Source organism: Vulpes vulpes, chromosome 12, assembly GCF_048418805.1.
Source record: "Vulpes vulpes isolate BD-2025 chromosome 12, VulVul3, whole genome shotgun sequence".
Lineage (NCBI taxonomy): Eukaryota > Metazoa > Chordata > Mammalia > Carnivora > Canidae > Vulpes > Vulpes vulpes.
In genome coordinates, this window is record NC_132791.1 from 68,261,794 (window position 1) to 68,286,766 (window position 24,973).

General features: G+C 35.4%; 1 protein-coding gene across 9 annotated transcripts in view; it reads right to left on the minus strand.

The window, feature by feature from the left end:
• The window catches only part of AP3S1 (adaptor related protein complex 3 subunit sigma 1), a 67,722-nt gene that overhangs the window by 21,329 nt on the left and 21,420 nt on the right, over positions 1-24,973 (minus strand). For 4 of the 9 annotated variants that reach the window (XR_011995604.1, XM_072728773.1, XM_072728772.1 and 1 more), the window contains exons 2-4: positions 21,536-21,627; positions 18,248-18,359; positions 565-636 (exon numbers count right to left, since the gene is read on the minus strand). Coding sequence is in view for 7 of the 9 variants with exons in the window: in XM_072728773.1 (XP_072584874.1) it covers positions 565-636; positions 18,248-18,359; positions 21,536-21,627 (276 nt within the window). In the remaining 2 variants the exon portion in view is untranslated. The remainder of the gene's footprint in view (positions 1-564; positions 637-18,247; positions 18,360-21,535; positions 21,628-24,973) is intronic. The other 5 variants (XR_011995605.1, XM_072728775.1, XM_072728774.1 and 2 more) reach the window with 2 other exon arrangements.

A 24,973-nucleotide genomic window follows, 5' to 3' on the forward strand; every position in this document is an offset into this window, starting at 1 on the left:
CTCTCCCTAAGCTTGTGTGCACATGCTCACTCACTCGCATGTATGTGCTCTCTGTCTCCCTTTCTAAAATAAATAAATAAATAAATAAAGTCTTAAAAAAAAATTCATGCTACTAAAGGCACTTTAAAATTAGGCCGCCCAATCAAAACCAATCCCCCTCCAAAGCCTGTATTTTTATCTCTGCCTTTAGAGCCAAGATCTCCACTTCTGTCAGTGAAATATCTACTAATCCTTAAAAAAATCCAACTTCAATGTAATTTCCTCCATTCACACCCTCTTAGGCAGAGTAGGTGGGCTGGCTGTGTTCCCACTAACACTGAACACAACGCTTGTACTTGTTAATGCCACTGTTTCCTCCTCTAGATGTGGATCCTCTGAGCAGGGTCTGAATCTTCACCAAATGCAGTGCCTGGCTCACAGTAAAAATTTATGAGTTATACTAAATTAATAAATACATAAAAGAATAAAGTAGTATTATTCACTAAATCCAGTTTTACTTTGGCAAATATAAATTAACATATTTCCTCAGATAAAACGTTTAGGAGATTTGACAACACAGAGTACCTTGTCTACATGGAAAATTAAATCCAGTTCACAAACATTTTCAAAACACTTGTCTAATGTTTCCACAAATACCTGAAGAAAAAGAAAAGAAAAAAAGGTTAAAAGCTCTTGAGAATTGTATAAATTCATTCAAACCTTTCATCTATAAAGGAGACAATCCTTAATTGTGAAATAATGCTTTCTAAACTCTATTATCAGAATTTCTGTTTTAAACTTTGTAATAAGTGCAACAGGAGTAATTATAGACTACTCTTCATGTAACTACATTTCAATACATTCATATACAAAACAAAATAAACTTTGCTGAAAATAGCTAAGAACAAGAAATTCTTAGCACCGATACTTTAAAAAGCACTGAAAAATATTCAAATCAGTCTCCTTATATTCATGTGAGGAAAAAGGAAAGCTTAGTGGAAATACTTATCTACGTAGATGGGCACAGTCCAAGTATCTACCACATCTAATGCAGCCAGAATTTTCAATTAGCAATTCAGTATGAAAGATGACTCAAAATGATTTATGGAAAAAGCAACGACTTTGGAATCAGATGTACCTGGTTCCGACTCTGGCTTCAATAGCTTGCAGGACCTTGTGTGGGAAAGGGTTAACTCAGTAGGCCTGGGATGCTCAAAACTTACACATTCCCCCCCAAAGGGCCTATTTACAGACTAGCCCAGGACTAGCTCCTGAGAATTGAGCTCCTGGGAACTGAGCTCCGTGCCTTTGCAAAGTTCTGTCTGGTAAAAGTGTTTTGGTATGCCCGAGTCCTTGGGCTTGCACTATATACACCAGTCTGGGCAAATAGTTTATGCTAACAATGCGATTTATAATGAACATCTCTTTTTCTCTGAGGTTCTAGAGCTTAAGCAAGCAAGAAAGGTCAGTCACAATGGTGCTACATGCCTGTGTGACTGAGCGCCAGCAAAAATCCTGGGCATGCAGACTAGGGTGAGTGTCCCTGATTGTAAAAAAACTGCACATCTCACCACATGTCATTTCTGGGGGAGTTAAACATAACTTGCATGACTCCAGTGGGAAGGAACACATTGAAGCTTGCACCTGGTTTTCTCTAGACATTTCCTCATGTGCTTTTGATGATCTTACTGTTTCTCATCACTGTAATAAACCTTAACCATAAGCACAGCAACTTTTGAGCCCTATGAAACCTAATGAATCAGTGAGGTCATCCTGAAGACCCCTGACACAAGGTTTCAAAACTTAATCTCTTAAATTCCACCTTGGAAGAGATGCCTAGGTGGCTCAGTGGTTGAGCGTCTGCCTTCGGCTCAGGGCGTGATCCCAGGGTCCTGGAATCGAGTCCCACACCAGGCTCCCTGCGAGGAGCCTGCTTCTCCCTCTGCCTATGTCTCTGCCTCTGTGGGTCTCTCATGAAAAGTAAATAATATCTTTTAAAAAAAAGTAAAAAAATTTCCACCTTGCATAGGTTGTCACTATTTTTGCTATTCCCACTACCCTTCACAAAGGTAATTCACAGACAGAATGACCACACAATTTATCATACAAACTGGGGGCATGAAAAGTAAAAGGGAGCAGCTAAAATTTTATGATTATTATAATAGTATGCAATGTTATCATAATTTCATAACAGCCTGGAACAAAAGATGCAAAGCAGGACTGTTCCTAGCAAACTAAGATGTATGGTTATAATCCTATAGGACCAAGAATAAAATGGGAAGAGCAGGCTTCTTGCTAAACTGCTCCTACCACAGGCTAATTTACACAGATCCCCAGTCCAAGGTTCCTTCCACCAGTGTAGATGGGGAAGACAAAGTGAAGCAATGTAGGCCAGGAACTGTATGACTATAATCAATATTGTCTTAGACCATGGGCTGGCAACCTTTCTCTGCAAAGGGCAGAGAATAAGTATTTTAGCTCTGTGGGCCATACAGTGCAGCAAAAAGCAGCTATAGATAAACAATGAGCATGGCTCTGTTCCAATAAAACTTAACAAAAAGGTGTAGCAGGCTGGATTTGACCTGCTGTAGTCCATTGGCTCCTGGCTTAGACCAAAGTCAGTTGAAATAAGAGGTCTATAAATAACCAAGAATATATAGTTTTACTCAGGAACTTCATTCATGGGAAGGCAAGTTATTCAGATAACCGACTGTGGAGATACACAGGTCAGCCTCAAGTGAGTTTCTAGTTTATTTCAATTTTGAGGTTGGTAGAAAGTAAGTAATACCCACTCAAACTCCCAACTTTATCTATTTCTTCTCAAGGCCTTGGTGACATGGACCCTGGAATGACTCCATTCATTCTGCTGGAAACTAATTCAGATTCATTTTCTTTCTTGTTATAACAGATTCTTGTATTCAGTATTTATACTGAATGGGACAATGATGTTGGAATACAGAATTGAACATGCTTAACAAACATTAACTTCGTAGGGAAAGAAAGAATGTGAGAAGAAGATAAAAACTTTTCCATTGAAAAAGAAGAAAATGCTTTTGAAACTGCATGTTTAAGTTGGACATGGTGTGATTTCCAACTTATAAATAAGTTACGAAAAGTAAAGCCACTTAAGTTCTGCCCCCCTTCAGAAAATGTTTACTTAAGTACATACATACCTACAAAGCAGTACACTAATCACACAATGTATAATGTCATGAATTTCATAAAGTAAAGACATCTGTGTAACCAACACACAAATCAAGTGTTGGAATATTACCAGTGCATGAGAAGCCCCTCATACCTCATTTGCCACTATCACCATCAAAAGTAACCACTACCTTGCTTTCTAACACTACAAGTATGTTCTGCCCATTTCTCAACTATGTTAAATGAGATCATACAATATGTAACCTTTTGTGAGTCTCATCTTTTATTCATTATTTTTGTGATATTTTGTGTCATTTATTATACAATAAAAAAGCTGATTTATTCTCATTTACAGCAATGCTATTGCATGAATATATCACAGTGTATTTATCCATGTTCCTGATGACACAAGTTTGGGTGGTTTCCATTACCCTGCCATTACAATTAGCACTGCTAAGAATATTTGCATACATGTCTATTACTGAATGTGTATGCACACATACCTAATGAATGTATGCACAGAGAAGTGTAGGGTCACAGAGTAGCACGTAGCTTGAATACGAATAGCACAAAATGGATTTTTTCTCTCTTTTTAAAGATCTATTTATTTACCTTAGAGAGAAAGCAAATTGGGGGAGGAGCAGATGGACAGAATCCTAGAGCAAACTCCCAGCTGATCAGGGAGCCAGGCACAGGGCTCCATCCCATGACAATGAGATCACGACCCAAGCCAAAACCAAGAGTCAAATGCCCAACTGACCAAGCCACCAGGCGCCCCTACCATATAGATTTTCAAAGCAATTATAAAACTTTATATTCCACAAACAGCAGTATATGGGCATTCCCATAATTATATATCCTTTTTAACACTTTATGCTGTCAATCTTCTCATTTAAATCATTCTTATGCATGTGTGGTGGTATGTCATTATAATATCAATTTAATTTTCCCTGATGGCTAAGACTCAGCCTTGTTTCAAATTTATCAGCCATTGAGATAGCTTTCTTCAGGATGTCTGCTCAAGACTTCGGCTCATTTTTGTACTGGTCTTTTCTTTCCCATGTCTAGAAATTCTTCACATATTCTAGACACAGTCCTGTCATCTATACATATTACAAATATCTTCTCCCATTCTGTGCTTGCCTTTTTATTCTCCTAATAATGTTCTTGGAAGTTTTAATTTTCAGTATTTTCCAATTAATATCATTTTTCTTTAGGATTAATCTTTTTTTTAATGTCCAATTTAAGAAATCGTTGCCTACAGCAATGCTAGGAAGATATTTTTCCAAAAGTAAACAAAAGCTTTACTGTTTTATTTTTCATGTTTGGACTGACTAGTGGAACTTATTTTTGTGTATGGGTAAGTTGGTCTTCAAATTAAAATCATTATTAGGGGCGCTTGGCTGGCTCAGTTGGTAGAGCATGCAACTCTTAATTTCAGGGTCATGAGTTCAAATCCCACGTGGGCATGGAGTCCACTTAAAATAAAAAGAAATTAAATTATTATGAGATTTTCTCATCAGAATAAAGTTTCTAGTATGCCTTTATTTTTCCATGCTTACTTTTTTCAAATCCACTGGTTTGATTATCCATATGTTATAGCTACACATTCTTTTTTAACCATCAGAAGATGAGTATCTTGGTGAAAATGCTATCTAAATAGTTTCCCGTCACTTATGTATATTTATAAAAAGATCAGTGGAACCCACTGAATCAATGTGCAGACAATGCTGAACAAAGCAATAAAGAATTTTCTTGGTAGCTTTAAGTGCACCACCAGTGAACCACAGAGTGGCAAAAAAAATATGGGCTGCTAAAGAGAAAGTATGGTCTGTGATGAGGAAACCAAAAAGATCTAGCTTCAAATTCCTACTCTGCTACTACCTATGTGAGTTTGAGCATCACTACTCCAAATCTCAGAACTATAAAATAGTGATAAAACCACCTATCTTTCTAGATTATCTAGAAGATTTAGGTAAATAATTTATGGGTGCCTGGGTGGTTCAGTCGGTTAAGCACCTGCCTTTAGCTCAGATCATGATCTCAGAGTTCTGAGATCAAGCCCTGTGTTGGGCTCCCTGCTCAGCAGGGAGTCTGCTAGTTTCTCTGCGCCTCCCTGTTTGTGCTCACATGCTCTCTCTTTCTCTCTCAAATAAAAAAAAAATTAGATAAAGTGCCAAAAACACATCTAATAAAATGGAATCAGTATTGTTCATCTGGCTATTTAAAACATCCAAGGATTACAAAATAGAAATAGAAAATTCTAATTCTGCTAATAAACACTGATATAAAAGCAAAGTAACTACCTGTTGAAGCTGCCAAGCCTTCATGATGTGCTCATTAGTACAGAAAGGGGGGCACCTGGGTGGCTCAGTCAGTTAAGCGTCTGACTCTTGGTTTCAGATCAGGTCATGATCTCATGGGTCTTGGAATCAAGCCCTGCAGGACTCTGCGCTCAGCAGAGAGTTGGCTTGAAAGATACTCCCCCAACTCTACCCCTCACCCAACTAATATGCATGTGCACACTCTCTATCTCAAATAAATAACTCAACCCAAATATATATATATATATATATATATATATATATATATATATATATACACACACATACACACACACACACATACACACACACACACACACATATACATATATATAGGAATTAAAATGTTGCCTGTATTTAAACTAGAACAAAGCCACCTTTGAAAAAAGTAAATACTTTAAAAAAAGTATCCTGCAGCAAAATATCATAAACACCATACATGTTCTAATTTAGGAAAATAATTCTTAAGATTAAGACATTTGGGCAGCTCTGGTGGCTCAGAGGTTTAGCACCACCTTCCGCCTGGGGCGTGATCCTGGAGTCCCAGGATCAAGTCCCACATCAGGCTCCCTGCAGGGAGCCTGCTTCTTCCCCTGCCTGTGTCTCTGCCTCTCTCTCTCTCTCTCTCTCTCTCTCTCTCTGTGTCTCTCATGAATGAATAAATAAAATCTTTAAAAAAAAAAAGACATTCAAATGCTAAGCTTGGTCTAAAAAAATAAAAAACTCTCTTCAAAAAACAATTCCACTGGGTGTCTGGCTGGTTCAGTCACATAGATGCAACTCTTGATCTTGGAGTTGTGAGTTCAAGCCTCACAATTGGTGTAGAGATTCCTCAAAAAATAGAAAATCTTAAAAAAAATAGTTTCCATTAGTTTTCTTTTGATTTAGCAAAAATTCTTAATTAGAAATCTAGAGCTTTGTGGGTAGATACACACACTGATGTGGTATATGGACATGGCCAAGGCAAAACTAATTATCTATAAACTGAAGTAAAGAAATTAAGAAAAACAAATTAATGGGCCTTTGGGGTTCTAGTGAAAACAAATAATAAAGTTGCTATTACATCATATTTCACAAACAGAAAGATAAAAATAGCAAAGTACTAAAAGTGACATGGTAAATAGCATTCTCTTATGTTTCAGTTTAAAAATGATATAAAGTTCAGGGGCACCTGGGTGGCTCAGTTGGTTAGGTGTTCAACTCCTGATTTCACTCAGGGCATGATCTCAAAGATCATGCCCTGAGATCCAATCCCACATTGGGCTCTGAGCTCAGCGAAGAGTCAGCTTAAGATTCTCCCTGTCACACTCTCTCTGCCTACCCCCCGCCCTACTCACAAGCATGCACACACTCTAAGATAAATAAAAATTTAAAAGAAAGATCTAAAGTTTAAAGTCAATTTCAATATAACAGTTATCTACTAAGTAGTAACTCACTAATCTCTGGCCTCCAGAAATGCAAAGGTTAATGGGAAAAAATCTACTTAAGAAAATTTTGAGATTTCCTTCATTTCAATGATTATCTAGTTTTCCAAAAAGAAATAAAGAGAGATGTTCTGAAAAAAAAAAAAAAAGCCACAACCACATATAAACAAAAAAGCCACATCCACATATAGACAGTCTCCCTTCCCAGCACCCTTCTAACAACAAAACTTTCTTGTGTTTCCTTTATCTTTAATTACAGATCTGTGCATCTGGGTCATAACGATAATAGTAATCTATAATGAGGCTGCTTGGTATTTAACAGTGCTGGGTACTTAAGAGCATAGGCTTTTGTAAGCATGTCTCTATTCAAATTTCAGCTTAGCCTCTATGAAATCTAGGGCAAATTGTTTCATTCTAAGCCTCAGTTTCTTCATTTGGGCTTAATAATAATGGTACCTATGCCATAGAGTAGTTTTAGTCATTAAATGACTAAATATAAAGGGCTTAGAACAATGTTTCTGCCAAAAAAATATATGTTGACTAGTATTATAATATATACCTATGGAGAAATAAAAATATGAACCAAGTAAAACAGATGCCACAAGATATCCTGAAGCAGTATCACTTATATGGCAGACTCACCCCCCCACCCCCTTAAGAGTTTCTATGTAAAAATATCATTTTTTCCCTGAGTTTGGGGATTTCTACTAAATTTTAGGAGGAAATCTATAATGTTAAATGAAATACGTAAGCCTTAAACTGACATGTTTTAAGAAAGAAAAAGTCTTCCCAAAAATAGAAAGCATAAATTTAAAAACACTAATAATATACCAGGAGATCTAAAAAAAAATGTTTTTAGTCAGCAGTAAGATGCTCTAGAGAGATACTGATTTAACTCAAGCCAAGAATCAAAAAATACCACTAAAGATGTACCAGAAGAGCTAGGGAAGGCAGACTAAACTTAAAATCAGATCAACTGCCTTTGAGGAGCAGTCATGAATGTAGCATAGGTATGCTCTCCAATATGTACTGTTGAATGTAGTACTCACAATCTTTAAGGTATGGTGCTTAAGGTGGGTAAACAGCACTCAACTCAGCATATGATTGGGTTCTGGACCAAATTTCCAACAAAATCTGTCCTGGCACTAACATGTCAATGATGACAATCTTAATAAAAACAGAGACATTTATTGTGCATTTACTGTGTACCAGGCACTTTACACATATTAAACCTTCAATTTCAGCATGAAGAAACTAAGAGTTGGATGTGAGAACAATCTGTCTTCTGTACTCATGTCAAATGATTCTGAAAGAGTTCACACATCAATGATTCTTTTTATGTAATTTATTTCTGTTTTTTTTAGAAAAGGTTAGTGACAATAATGCTAGAACCTATTGAATATACATTACTATGACACTACCATTTCTCTGAGTGCTTTAAATATATTATTTTATTTAATCCTTCATGATAATCTCATAAGGCAGGTACTTTTATTATCAACACCTGCAAAAGGGTAATCAAAAGCAAAAAGCCAACTAACTGCTAACACAGTGAGATAGGAGAAAGTCTCATTGCAGAATCCAAATTCTTATTCACTAGGCATAATGCCTCCAACAGAAAATAGTACTTTATTTTTAAAATGGTTATTTAGAAAATTTGGGAAATATCGAATAATATAAACAAAAATTTTAACTTTCCATACTTCCAACACCCACATGAACACAGTACTGACTAGGGCAGAGACTACTTGCACTATAGGATACTTAATTACATTGAGGTCTCTCCTTTAAATGGACTTAGTATCATCTGTATGTTGGATTTAGAAGTCTAAGGAAGAACCAGGGTTTTGAATGCATAAGGCTACTAAATCAAATACTAATTTTGAAAACGAGAGTAACTTCTGAATTATTTGTGCACAAAAGCTACTTGTGAGATTTTTAAAAACTTGTATTGACACAAATTGTTAAAAATTATATTTCAGCTTCCAAGCAAAATCTAATTTTAAAAATCATATTTGGCCTTGAAAAATATTCTTCTATGTATATGGTACAATTAATATTTTGAGTACTGCCTTAACACAAAATAAATGCAAAACCTAGAAAAATATTCCTTACATAATTTCAACTAATCAATACAAAAGGCATAATGGAAAATTACCATTTGGCAAATACAAAACCAATTCCTTTGGGCAAGAATCATAGAGAGATGCTAAAATTTATGACCAAAAATATGACTAGAAAAAGGATATTTACATGGCCTCAAAATTATACCCCTGAGATACTTTTAAGTACAAAGAGATAATGTACGTTTAGAGTATACAAACCTGGCAGGCACTGTCTTAACCAGGGGATCCAAATGAGTATCACAAATAATAAGACAAAATGCCATCATGTCCCTCCTGCTATGATGCATGTGAAGGATGGAAAAGAGCTACTGTGGTATACTCAAACTGAGGATCATTCTACAGAATAACTGGCTAGTATCCTTCGAAGGATCAGTTTGAAAGACATGGAATGCATGAAAGACAAAAATGAAGAACTAATTACAGACTAATTAGAGGAGACTCAGGAGGCCTGAAAACTAAATGCAATATGTAACCCGAATTATATCTTCAACAAGAAAAATGACATCCATGGGAGAACTGGAAAATTTTGAATAAGGTCTGCAGATTAGATAATAGTATTATATCAATGCTGACTTCCTGATTTTAATCATTGTACTGTGGTTACAGAAGTCAAATTTAGGGTATGTGGGTGAAGGTATAAAATGCAAGAATTCTTTGTACTGCCGCTCTTTTTAAAGTCTGAAATAATCTCAACATAAGTTTTAAAAAAAATTAAAGAAAAATAAAATCTTAAACACCAAGCTCCTCTCCTCCTCTAGGACCAATTCCTCCCTGAAAACCTATCATTCTGTACTAGGAAATAAGGAATTCATCTTACATCAAACAATAACACCAACTTGAGTTTTTCTCTCTCTCAAACCTGCTTTAAAAGGAGAAAAAATAGCGGCACCTCGATGGCTCAGGTGGTCAAGCACCCAACTCTTGGTTTTGGCTCAGGTCATGATCTCAGGGTTGTGGGATCAGGCCCCATCATGGGCTCCACACTCAGCATAGAGTCTACTTAAGATTCTCTCTCTCCCTCTGCCCATCCCCTGCTTTGGCAAGTGTGCATGTGTGAAAACTCTTTCCCTCTAAAAATAAATAAATAAAATCTTAAAGGAGGAAAAAAAATAAATTCTAAGTTACTTCCAGCTCTAAAATTCTGACTTTAAGTACCTGACTTTCAAAACACCTCCTTCATTTCACCACTATAAATTAAATAATAATATGTCTACTATATTCTAGGCCCTATGGTAACTACATACATTAGCCTTAATTCTTACGACAATGTTGACAAGGTAGGTATATATATCAGCACCTACAGAGAAGAGAACTGGGAAGGATATGGGTAAGTAATTTGCTCCAAGTAACTATTAGATGACACAGCCAGTATTCAAACCTACACCATCTGACTCCAAACACCAATTTGACTCTGTGATGCCTCCCAAAAGGGCAGGTGAGATGTGAACAAATGTGTAGATTAGAACAGTATCATCAAATATGATACAAGGATTTATCATGAAGTAGCAATATTAATACCTGCAAAGTGAATATTATATTTGCAGTTATTGGAAAATAGACTTCTCAAAGAAAGTAAGACAGGAAAAGAATTTCAAGAGTGCTGAATCAGTCTAACAGTGTCTGATTCAAATTGTAGAAATATTCTTTGGTTTCCCACATATACACATATATATAAGAAGTGAATCTTATTGGAAACATAAATTTTTAATATTCTGGTAACAGTATGGTGTCACAGATAGAATTTTCCTAAAGTAATCCTGAGCATTCACTCAGAAGCACCTGGAAAATGAGCCAAGTGGGTCAGGGCTCCCTCTTTTGCCAGCAAGAGGAACTGCATCAGAACTCACCCTCCCATGTGACCAGGGGGTCTATTTCCCCCAACCCACCCTCCATGGTGGAGCTGGAGCTTCCCATGGTCCCCAAGTGCCAGTCCACTGGTCTTCCCAGATAATTATTAAAAATAACCAATATAGCCCAATTTTTAAGCAGTGTACTAACAAGGCTTTCAAACCTACTCTTATAACAAAAGAGAACAATGATGCAGGGTGGAAGGCAGTGAAGACCCACTGGTACACCATTCCACATCCAGTAGCACCCACCTAGCATAATTTCCTATGCAGTTAAGGAAAGATCATGGGATCTCTCTTAAGAATTCTTGGCTTACAAGTTCCTCCAGTTAGGTCAATTTCCTAGCAGATAACTCTATTAGCATATAAAATTCATCCTAAGCCATTACACAACACAGAGGATAAGAAAAGTAATAAATTCTCATAAAAATGAAGAAGCTAAAAGGCTTCTCTATCCAATTTAGTTTGCATACTAATGAAATATACTTTATATACCTTCCTTATAAAAACTGCTTTAAAGAAAATGTCAGCTAAAAACCACTGACAGCTACATGTCAGTCATTCAGCCCTGAGTTTCATGTACACTATCTTTTTTAAAGCTTGCACCCACTCTATGAGCTGGTATTATTACTATCATTTCCATTTTGCAGATGAGGAAAATGAGTGACAAAGATGTAAAAAAAAACTTGCCCAAAGTTACACAGCCAATACAAAGCAGAGACTGAATGGTTTTAACCATGACTAGCTTACTTTGATTCACTGATCTAACAACTCCATGAGGTTTATAAGCATCATAGTGAAAAAGGAATACTTTCTACAGGTGAAAAAATTTAAGGTCTATAAAGATTAAATGACATGCTTAATATTATACTAAATTAGCATTCGCAGCCAATAAGTAAAATAATTTCCTAACAGCCAGTTTATCGTTCAGGATTATAGTAATAACAAATGCTATATGTGGAGCTCTAGTTTATATACACATGGCAATACCATGGTCAAACATCTTTTTAAACCTCAAGAAAAGTTCAGCTATTAGCTTTCCAGTTTTTCCTGACTTCAACTGAACAAGACTGCTACATGTGCTATAGAAAACTGTAACAGAATTTGGAATTATCCAGTGAATCTCTATGCCTCTCTTTATTATCAGCTTAGCATAATAAATTAATTGAGGACAATATGATTGCTTATAAATAACTCAAAAAACCAATGTTAATATTTAATGAACTTCTCATTCTCACTCTGTAAATATTTTAACACTTCCAATGAAGACATGCTGCAAACAGGAAGACTAAGAAAGCCATCTATCAATTCTGAAATGTGCTTACATGGCAGTCGATATCACACCAACATTGTACATCTCAGAAACAAAAAAGGATCACTTCTTTTCAAACTTACTTACAAAGAATTTTAAAAAGAAACAAAAGAAAACACAAGCTGATTACTCACTTGGGCGACAGTGTGGTACAAATCCCACATGGAATTTACTAATGATGCCTTCTCTCAGATTTCACATAAGATATAAAGTCAATCTGGGACAACATACGCATACCTTAGAAACACAAAACCTTTGCATAAAAATACATGCTTCCAATGATCATTTGAATGGTATCATTCCAACATTCAAAAAAGGTAAAACTTAACATGTTTATTAATTACATATTGATGTTTAAGTTTTCTAGATTCATTCTTTCAAGAATATGCAAGACCAAGAGGTTTTCATCTAAACTCTGTTGCTTTATAATTTTCCATTTCAGTTTTTTACTTTCTATTTGCCTTCCTAAAAGCTAGAAGATGGACAAAGCAAGAAAATCAATTCTAAATAAGCTCTATTAGCTGTTTCATGAAACCAAAGCAGAAACAATGAGCTAGTCCCTTCCATCTTTGTTCACTCAACCACTATCTTTTGAGTGACTGACTCAGGCATGCTCAGTACTCCCTCTGAAGTATTTAATCATCTATGGTGATCGCAGGGGAAAGACAGCAACTACAGAACTTCCAATATGTTTGTGGTAGTGGTAGAATTAGTCCCTGTAAGGTAAATTACAGAACTTTTTTTTATGACATGATAGATCAACATGTGATAACTCAATGGGATCTTCTTATAAAAATAGTTCTAGCCTACATTAGTAATGGAAGATGACACAATTCTCCTGAAATCCTCTTTTCTGTGTCTTACCCAATATCAAGACTAATCATCAACATTTGAACAGCAGTGGCTAAAATATTTTACAAGACACAATACCTAATTTCCACATTCCACAAACACATGATAGAATTTACCTCAGATATAATGTAAGATATTTGTTCTTTGACAATCCCCCACATAATTCTCTTCTGAGATCTAACAACTAAGCAATGATAACCATTAAGATCAGCCACAGCATCAAAAAATAATCAATGACGATGGCTTAAATCCCAGGATTCAAGCATAAAATACTGCCAATTCACCTCTAGAAAAATTCACATTTGTTTTAGTCTTTCTTAACTGTAATCTTTCTCTTCAACATAGACTGAATTTTAAACAGATTACTTTTCTTCTTTTCCTCTTGTAACATTAGTAGCTAGCTAAGAAAAATAAAGTCTTTTGGAATGTAATGTGTATGCCCACTACTCCCTTCAGCTATGGATAATTGAGAGAGAAACAGAAAGCAGTTTCATATTTAAAAATCATTTTCTAAAAAATACAAAGCTTCTATGAAATAATGGTGTAATGAATTAACTACTACCTATATGAGATAAACCATGAAATGTGTTAATGAACAAATGTAAAAGGATGCAATATAGGGTTCTGATCAACCCTTAAATGTTACTAATCCATACTTAAGTAAAAGTCTGCTTCTTTTTCTTTATTAGAAAAGCCTCTGGGAAAACAAAACACAATAAAATTTAGCAGTGTTTCTGATATATATATACACCTATATATATATATATATATATTCTGATATATATATATACATGCACACACATTCATACACACATATACATGCCAGATATATAAATATACATATATATTTATCTTACAGGTATCATTTTCTCGTCACCAATTAAATAATGAAAAACATAGCAAGAATGTCTGCTATGATTACTTAGTGGTTTCATGTAACTCAGATACCTACCTCTTCCTCAAAATCTAGTTTAAGAATTATGGATCAAGAGTAATCTGGCATATTAAGAGCTCCATTTATCACTTTTTTCTTTTCATTATTAACAATATTTGATGCCAAAAGCCTTAATCTAGCCAATTTTACTGTTTCTATGCTTCGGTACTCAGAATTACTATCTAAGTTTTCTGTCTTAATTCCTCATTTATTCTATTATACTAATTAGATCTCAAAGCATTCCCCCTTCGTGCTAAATTCAAAACCACGGAATTTGTTTGGTACAAAAACTTCCTTTTTATGTGCAGCTCTCTCCAATCTGCTACAATGTGCTACACCATACACCTATGTTTTTTGCTCTGCCTAGGGTCAAGGAAGGGAAAGAAAACAAGTTCAGAGGGTTCCCTCATGATAATCTTAACCCAACAGCAGTTATATTTTGTAGCACTTATATTTGTCTATTGTGTCAGAGCTTAATTGTCAATTTTTATGGAAATATCAACAACAGAAAGCATACAAATCTCAAGTGTATACAGAGCTTCATGATTTTCACCAATATAACCAGTACTCAAATAAAAACAAAAAACAAAATATTACTAGCATGTATCCAACTATATTTTATTTTTCTGTCTAGCTCTCCTGCTTCTAATCGGCCTTTGGGTTTTGGTGTCAGTTATTTTACAGAATGCTAAATATTAGACACTAAATATATTCATTCAATAACTGTATGTTGGGGATCTACCATGTGCCTGGTGCTATTCTATGCCCTAGGGATAAACCAGTGAACAAAATAAAAAAAACAAACCTGGCCCTCACTGAGCTTATACTCTTATAAGGGTAAATGACAACAAATAAGATAAACTAAGTCAAATATATAATGTGTTAGATGGTGATACTCAGGAAAAGAAATTTTAAAAAGCAAGAAAAGAGTTAGAAAATGTCAAAGAGGGACACCTGGGTGGCTCAGCCAGGTAGGCGTCTGCCTTCAGTTCAAGTCATGATCCCAGACTCCTGGGTTAAAACAGGAAGTCCGCCTCCCAGGTCAGTGGGGAGTCTGCTTCTCCCTCTTCCTCTGTCCCTCTCCTTCTCAAATAAATAAATAAAATCTTTTTAAAATTACAAAAAAAGAAAAAGAAAGGAAGTCAGTCAAAGAGAGGGAAAATTTTTAGAAAGGACCAAAGAAAACCAATTGAAAACTGACATCTGGGTCAAGACCTGAAAGAATGATGGAGCTAGGAAATAATGGGAATACCAAATAGAAGAAAAATCTAGGCACAAAAATCAGCAAATACAAAGGCTCTGAGGTAGAAGCATGCCTGCTGTATTTCAGAAACAGCAAGCAGGCCACTGGTCTGGAGCAAAAGGGCAAGAAGTAGATGAAGCAAGATAAGTGGTAAGGTAGTAGGAGGGGGAGTGAGAGCTTGTGGGGCCTCATGGGTCATTTGTAAGGAATTTGGCTTTTACTCTGAGTGAGAAGCAAAGCCCCTGAAGAATTCAGAATGTGAGATAGTATCTATTTCAACAGTATCACTGGATGTTCTACTAAGAAAAGATGAAAGGGAAAAGATATAGAAGCACAGAGAACAGTCAGGAAACTGTTCTAATAGTCCAGATGAGAGCTGATGGTGGCTTGGACCAGCGTGGTCAGAGCAGTGCAGAGAGCAGCATGTGGCCAGATCCTGTATCTCCTATAGTCTGGGCTGAAGAAGAGGAAGAAAGACTAAGAAACTGAAATGAAGCAACTGAAGAGGTCCACGAAAACCAGTACGCTGTCCTAGAAGCCCAGGGGAAAAGTATTTCAAAGTGTAAATGTAAATAAAGGATCTTAATCAAATAAAGCAGGACTGATGAGAACCTCTGGATTCAGCAACAGAGCTGAAAACCTGAATGGAATTTATTTAACAGCAAATGGGACAAGAAAAATTTGAGAGTGTGTACAGAAAACTTTTTAAAGGTATTTTGACATAAAAGGAGGGAAAGAAATGAGGCAATGGCTTGAGAGGGAAGTCAAGACAGAACTTCTCTTAAGATGGCAGAACATATGACAGCTAGTAGGAATGAGCAGGAAGCGAAGGGGAAAAGGATACAGAAGAATAAGGGAGAAATGCTATAGCCATAAGAGAGTACATAAGTGGGTGAAGTTCTCTTCTGATGGCTTCAATTCTCTCAGTGAAGGAGGAAGCAAGACACTAGAAGTGTCAAAGGTTTGAGAATGGAGAACATATCAGTTGTTTTGGAGTCTGGGAGGGTGATGGACCAGGGGAATAGGATTACTGGGTAGCATTAAGGACTCATCCAGATTAGACATCATAAATATGAGGTGAGACCTGTAGTATGGTTACATTTTTTTCTCTAAGTACATTTAGAAGTATGGGTACAAAGAAGGAGCTGACTGTATACAATTATACAATGTATGACTATCATGATTGATGGAATTTAGGCTGGGTAAAAAAAGTAGAGGACATTAAGAGGACGAGAGAGAGTGAAAAATGCTAGATTCGAAAGACTGAAGGTCCCAACAGACTCAAGGAATTAGTGGAGTAATAGAAATTGTATGATATGAGGGGGATCCCTGGGTGGTTCCGTAGTTTAGTGCTGCCTTCAGCCCAGGGCATGATCCTGGAGTCCCGGGATCGAGTCCCATGTCGGGCTCCCTGCATAGAGCCTGCTTCTCCCTCTGCCTGTGTCTCTGCCTCTCTATCTCTGTGTGTCTCTCATGAATAAATAAATAAAATCTTTTTAAAAAAAAGAAATTGTGATATGAGAAGATAAGACATGGTAGACAGAGGGGAAACTGTGCAGTTGAGATTATAGAGTGGTGGCAGTTTGGACAAAAACAAGGTCTAGAAATGAGCATCGAGGTGGGGGTAGAGGGCATAGATTCAATGAAGAAGAACTCCAGTCCTGAAGATACCGGGATACTGGAAGAATTATCCCCATGAATTTTGAATATTGAAATCACCAAGAATTTTTTTTTTTTAAATGATAGTCACAGAGAGAGAGAGAGGCAGAGACACAGGCAGAGGGAGAAACAGGCTCCATGCACCGGGAGCCCGACGTGGGATTCGATCCCGGGTCTCCAGGATCGCGCCCTGGGCCAAAGGCAGGCGCTAAACCACTTCGCCACCCAGAGATCCCCACGAAGAATTATAAGTAATACTGGAGTGAATGCCAATGAACTACGACTAAAATCTGTTAGGAGACAATTCCCCATGAGTCTGCCATTTCTGCATATAACGAGAGCAGAGGTACAGACTGCCATCACTGCAGACTATCTTTGCAAGCAAGCTCATATAAGCAAACACTCCTGGAAAACAGAGTATCTCTCCAAAGCAAAGGGTAGGTTTATCTAAACCCATGGAAGATATGCTCTTCCTCCAGGACATGGACAGACATGATTAGTGTCCAATATAAAAGATTCCAGGTCCTCTCCTATAACTCAATCCACTATGTGTACAGGTATCACCTGATCCTCTTAAAGTCACCCTTTGTTGACTTTGGAAATTGGGACTTGGGGAACCAGTTAGTAAGCAAATGCTGTTATTGTGTCTATTGCTTGCACTGTTCAGAATAAGTCCTTTGATTCCAGCCCAGAAGTCTTGAGTCTTCTCAGCATCCATGACACTCTGTAGTTAAATTGTTAGTTTGCAAGTAGGGTAAACCTCAGACCTTTGAAGGTTTTTGATAAAATCCTCAATGAATAGGAGGTGGGGATGTGAGACTGAAACAGGTGGATAGAAGGTGGTACAGAAATAAAGTTTGGAGGCATTTTAAAAGAGAATGATCTGGAAAAAGCATTGAAAAGCAAAGAAAATACCCTCAAGGGTCAGCAATATGAAGAAGGCAGGAGGACTGCTACTACTTGAGATGGTTACAGAAAGTGTCAGTAGGGAAGCAAGATTCAATTTAAAGCAAAAAAGTGCAGGCAATATTAACAAAGAGGCTGAAGATAAAGAGGAATTTGGTTATGACTGACCTTGAGTTCCAGGAGCATTATGAAAGATTTTTGGGAGGCAGGGAGGGATGGGTTTGGGAATCAGATCTGGATGTACTCGGTAAAAGATCCACGACTCCTGGACTTGCATGACTCATTAGAACAGGAAAAAAATACATGATGAATTTAGCTGTGATTAGTCTTAATCAGATTAAATTTGCCAACGTGTTTCAGTATCCCTTATCCCTGTTTTACTCATCCACTACCTACTATTTCTTACCAAACAGAACATCATTTTAGAAAACTTATTTAACATACAAGTTCTAAAATATATAAATGCCAAAAGTGTTATTTAGATAGTGTTAACTTACTTGAATTAGATCTAAAATGCCAAGTTCACTTTCTGAAGAATCCACACAGAAGACAAAATATAATGTTGCATAATGTCTATAAATCAGTTTGTTGTCAGATCCTCCAATTAACCTAAATGACAAAACAAAAATTGGAATGTTATAGGAATAAAATGAAACAAATTTTCGTTAGCTCAAGCAAACTGACAATTTGTGTAAAACCTTTTTAATAAGATGTTTGGGCATAGAATTTAAAGGTGTAGCATTCAAGTGAACTCAGAGATTTAGCAAATTAACATGGTTGTTTTCTTCAGAAATAACAAGTAAAAGGAGCTGGTCCTTAATTTTAGTTCATTCATTAATTAAACTATCTACTGAGTACCTATCATTTGCCAGGTACTGATAGTGGGTAAGGAACAGTAAACAAATAAGAAAAAATGATCAGAGTAGAAGGCACTACATAGAGATTCAAAATAGGATGATGCCTAATGATGAATCTACTATCTAAGATGAATCCTTAAGAGTGACATTCAGGCTGAAAGCTAATGATAAGGAGTTAGCCATGAAAACATTTACAGAAGAGTATTTCATAAAAAGGTGACAACTAATAAAAAGGCCAGGTCATCAAGAACAGAATATATATGTTCAAGGAAGAGAGAGAGGGTGCATGGACAAGAAAAGATTACTAAACAAACAAAAGTAGGCAGGAATCAGGTCACAGGGCATTTTAAGTGTTTATTGGATTTAACTCCATGGGTCATAGTAAGTGATACAATTTAAGACTGATTACCAACAGGGGAGGGAAAAAAAAATGACATTTCTTAAGTTTTAGAAAAATTTACCACAAAAATCTCCTCCAAAAATAGTTTATTTTGCAATATAAATATAAAAGACTGAGATAATAAATACTCAACTTTTTCATCGAATATTTTTATTTACACCGACTGGAATTTCAGCATTTTAAAAATAATTTCGGACTCATTCCAAACATCTCGTATTTTTCTAGTTTAGCTATTTCATAGTTATATTTACAGTAATTAGTTCACCTTCTTAAAACATCCTTAACACATAATATAGAAAAATCAAGGCCAAATGTAATCAAAGCTAAGTGAAGACTCTAACAAGACACAGGAAAATAGCATCTATTTTTTAACTCAGTATAAAAGTAACACTGAATTCACAGGTTCAGAGAAACAGCTTTCTGTCATGTCTTCCTATAGCAAAAGTGGGCAGGATCTTTGATGAGAATTAAAAGTTACTACTTTGCTAGACATATTTCTAGAAAAGATATTCAATTAAAAATACGTATGTGCAATTTAAAGAATACCAGTGATTTTTGCAGACTATGAATACAATTGTTCCTGGAAAGCCACAAAAAAGAGCACTAACAGCAGGATTCACTTCATCCTGAATCAGCAATTTAGTGATCATCTCAAACTTTTGTTTGGCTCTATTGTAAGAGAAGACCAAACTATTGAAAACTATAAGTTTCAAAAAGACTATCAATGCCATTAAAAGAAAGAGTTTTAATATATAACATAAGTACATACTTTGCCTTTAAAAATGTAATTTTATCTTTAAACTATTTTAGAAATCCTCTTACTTTAAATATTTCATATTACAGAGGGAAAAATTGAGGTATAAGAAGTTAAATGATCTGACCAAGAATACCAGTTTGTTAGTCACAAAACTAGGACTGAATCAGATGTGTAACCTCATCTCTGATGCAATGTTTGCTTTCTACTCTACTCTTTTTAAGCTTGGAAAGTAATCATCACAAATTTAAGCCCTAATTTCTAGTTCCCACAATACCCTGGTTGGAAGAGCCAGGTTCTTGCATGACTACCACATACCACTGTGCTGGATGACAAGTTCCCTAAGAGAGATTAAAATATTAAGATAAAGAAAAGTGATAATGGAAAAGGCAGCTCAATTCTTGCACAAGTGTGATAGAAATAAAGTATAATTAAAATAAAAACACAAAGCAGGTATATCTGTTTCAACTATTAAATTGGGCAGTCTGGAGTTAATAGCAAAATTTATAAATTCTAAGTATGTATTTGCAAATTTAATTGCAGCATGACATAACCTTATAAGAAATGCAAGTAAACTTTCAACATGATAAACAGTAATTTATGGTCAAGTAAGAATGAATTTTCTATTTTCCAAACTATTTTTCATAATATTTATCATATGTATTAAAATACAGAAAGGTGTAGGTCTCTCTGACTAATCTGTCATTTTTCATAATGGAGCTTAGCTAAAGTTTAGTTTTTGACTCGTCAATGAGGAAATATGTTATTAAGAAATTGATTATATAAACATGAGTAGGAACACTTATAAAACTACTTGAGAGCAAACTGTTTTCATAGAACTCTCTAATTTAAAAGTATTGCTTTATAATAGTTTAAATATAAATAATATAATTGGCAAGCTAATTATAACTAGTTTTTATTTATTTATTTTAAAAATAGAAAATTTTATTAGCTGAATTCTACCTATATACAGATTGCCTATATACATTTGTATATATATACATGCACACAGATATGTATCAGAAAGCAAATTTCATTCTTATTTATAATCATAGAGAATGTAATCTAAATTTTTATGAACAGGGTCCATTTACCCCAAGCAATAACCTCTAGTCATGAAAAAGAAGAGGTTATTTTAAATGTGTTTATATGCAAAACTTTAAAATATTACATGAAAGGGACACCTGGGTGGCTCAGCAGTTGAGGATCTGCCTTCGGCTCAGGGCGTGATCCCAGTCCAGGGATGGAGTCCCGTGTCAGGCTCCTGTTTTCCCTCTGCCTATGTCTGTCTGTCTGTCTCTCTCTCTCTCTGTGTATCTCATGAATAAATAAATAAAATCTTTAAGAAAAAAAAAAAAGATACTACATGAAAATGACCAACATGTAAACCAGCATTCCTAGTGTGATCCTGTAGGTAATTTTTTAAGGTTATACTTTTATATGTTAGTCAATGAAAAATTAATTTTCTAGAAGGATACACAAGAAAGTAAAAAGTCAGGAGAGGGAGACTGAGTTTATAATTAATTTTACACATCTCTGTAATGTTTGCATTTTTGCCATATGAACTCTGTATAAAATGCTTCTGAACATTTTTTTTAAAAAAGGACTGTATATATTAAAAATTTCTTTAAGTTAGATTTATAGCTCACACAGATGATAATTAATCTAATTCAAATTCATCAAAATTAGGAATTTTTTACCATAACCAATTAAACAGTATATATTTTAATCATATAGTCAAAGATTTGAAATGTCCATGAAATGCTTTACTTACAATCCTCCTTCTAGGAAATTACAAACATTTTCATCTCTCTTAGATACCAAATGGAATGTCTCCCTGATGATTTGCTGCTGTGTATCTTCACTCTGAGAAAGAATAATTTATATATGTTAGAATTAAATTTCTAGGTTTAACAGTATTTTAAGAATTTTAAAAGTACAAGGCAGTAATATCTGTCAGGGAAATTAATCTAAGAGAGAGGTCCGTGAAGAGCTAACATATCACATCTCACAGAAATAAAACCCATCATTTTTTGATGAAAAAACAAAAAGCAAAGCCAAAACTAAACCAACATTTTATAGCTTGCTACAACTAACATTTCTAAGTTTCCAAAAACAAAAAGAAAAATATTAGACAGATGAATAAAAGACACTAGTAAAAGGGACACTAGATATTAACTAGTCAAAGGCCATTGTTTTATAAATGAGTAAGCTGAAACAGAGAAGTAAAGTTATAAATAATTCATGTAGCTAATCCATATTTTACTGGATGGAAAATACAGGAAGTTTAGAGCTTCCAATTAAGTTTAAATGCAAACTAAGAAGAGTGTATCCATATTAGTTGTATAAACATAGCCTAAGACCAAAAATAGGCTCAATAAGTATTAAATTGGGACGCCTCGGTGGCTTAGAGGTTGAGTGTCTGCCTTTGGCTCAGGGCATGATCCCGGAGTCCTGGGATCGAGTTCCGCACTGGGCTCTCTGTAGGGAGCCTGCATCTCCTCCCTCTTCCTATGTCTCTACCTCTCTCTCTCTGTGTCTCTCATGAATAAATAAAATCTTTTTTAAAAAAAAGTATTAAATTCACCAAGCAATTCACATCCCAATAAAAAACATCTGCTCAAACACTGCAATAGAAAACTGGGTAAAATCACAAATTGGAATTTCATAGGAAAGGAAATATGATTATTCACAAACAAATGGAAAAGACCTGCAGACACCTAGGTGGCTCAATTGGTTAAGCGTCTGACTCTCAGTTTCAGCTCAGGTCATGATCTCAGGGTCATGAAATGGAGCCCCGCTTCTGTGCTGAGCCTGGAACCTGCTTAAGATTCTCTCTCTCCCTCTCCCTCTGCCCCTCCTCCCCTAAAAAAAAATGAAAAGATGTTAAACCTCATTGGTAATTAAGTGAAATACAAATTAAAGTAACAATGAAATAACTGCACATGCATCACATTAGCAAAGTGTAAAAATCTGACAATATCAAACACAGATAAAGATGTGGAGCCAAAGAAACTCATCCCACCAAGTATGAGGATAAATGATATAATCATTTCGGTAAATGGTTTTATAATCCAGCATTCCCACTCCTATATACTATACTAAGTGACATGAAACCACGGTTTTTGAAGATTAAAAATAACAGAACATTGGCAATTACATACACATAATAAACTGTTAACCTGTGTACCAGAGACATGTAGAAGAATATTCATCAAGGCACTGTAACAACAAAAAAACCTGAAATTGCTCAAAAGTCCACCAATCATAAAATGGATAAATTATGGTATATTCATACAATGGAATATCATAAGTAAAAATTAAAGAAGTAAATTACACCCATCAATATGAAGGAGTCTCAAAAACTTAATGTGAAAAAGAGATGGTATCTTAGCTCGGGCTATCCTAACAAAATACCATAGACTAGATGGCTTAACTACCAGAAATTTATGTTGTCATGATTCTGGAAGCTAGAGATTCAAGATCCCAAGTGTCAGCATTAAAAAAAAAAAAAGTTAAAAATTAAAAATTAAGTGCCAGCATAGTTGGTCTCTGGTGAGTGCTCTCTTCCTGGCTTAAGGACAGTTTCTTCTCATAGTGTCCTCACATGGTAGGAAGAGAGAACAAGAACAAGCTCTCTGGTGTCTCTTCTTAGAAGGGCACTAGTATCATGAGGGCCCCACCCTCAGTAACTTCATCTACACCTAAGTATCTTCCAAAGCCCCAATACAAAACAAATACCATCAAATTGTGGGTTAGGCTTCAACATATGAATTTGGCAGGGGAGGGGGAGACACAACTCAGTCTATAGCAGAGGGAGAAAAGCAAGTAACAAAATGACATGTAATCATTCCACTAACATAAATTTCAAAAACATGCAAAACTAAGTAATATATTAATGATATATATATATATATACATATATATATATATATATATATATGTATGTAATGAAAATAAAACATAAAAAATCCAGGGAATGATTAGCAATTTTCAAAGTACTGGTTTCATAAAGACCATATTCTCTAAGCACATTGCAATTAGGTAAAAAAAAAAAAATCAATAATTAAAAGGATGTTTTTTACCAGCTTGCATTCCCACCTACAGTGTAAGAGGGCTCCCCTTTCTTCACATCCTCACCAACATTTGTTGTTTGCTGACTTGTTAATTTTAACTATTCTAACTGGTAAAGAGGTGGTACAGCCACTTTAGAAAACAGTATGGAGGTTCCTCAAGAAGCTAAAAATAGAGCTACCTTATGGCCCAGCAATTGCACTACTAGGTGTTTACCCCAAAGATATAAATGTAGTAATTCAAAGGGGCACCTGTACCCCAATGTTTATAGCAGCTATGTCCACGATAGCCAAATTATGTAAAAAGCTGAAATGTCCATCAATGGTTGAATGGAAATGATGTGGTGTACATATATGCAATGGAATACTACTCTCCCATCAGAAAGGATGAAATCTTACCATTTACATCCATATGGAGGGAACTGGAGGGTATTATGCTGAGTGAAATAAATCAATCAGAGAAAGACAATTATCATATGGTTTCACTCATATGAGGAATATAAAAAACAGTGCATAAAATCATAGGGGAAGGGAAGGAAAAACAGAATGGGAAGATATCAGAGAGTGAAACAAACCATAAGAGACTCTTAACTATGGGAAAGAAACTGAGAGTTGCTGGAAGGGAGATGGGTGGGGAGATGGGGTGATGTGATGAGCACTGGATGTTACATGCAATTGATGAATTACTGAATTCTATATCTGAAACTAAGTAAGTTCTATATGTTGGCTAATTGAATTTAAATAAAAAAATAATAAAGCGATATTTTTTAAAAATCCCAAACAGGCATTTAAATTGGAAAGAAGTAAAACCACCTATATTCACAGACGACATCTGTGACAGATTGATCATATATCCAAAAAAGTCTAAAGAATCCATTAAAAAACTGTTAAAGCTAATAAACAAATCTACCAAAGTTCAAAATACAAAATTAACATTCAAAAATCTGCTGTATTTCTATACACAACCAATGAACAATCCAAAAGGAGACTTAGTCACAAATGCTGCAGAAATTTAATAGGTAATAAGTTAGTATGACAAACATAATAAGCCAGTAAGCTAAAAAAAATCTAAGATGAAGTAGCAAAATTCCTTAAAAAAATTTTTAATAAAATGGTCCTAAGGAGAAAGAGGAAAACTT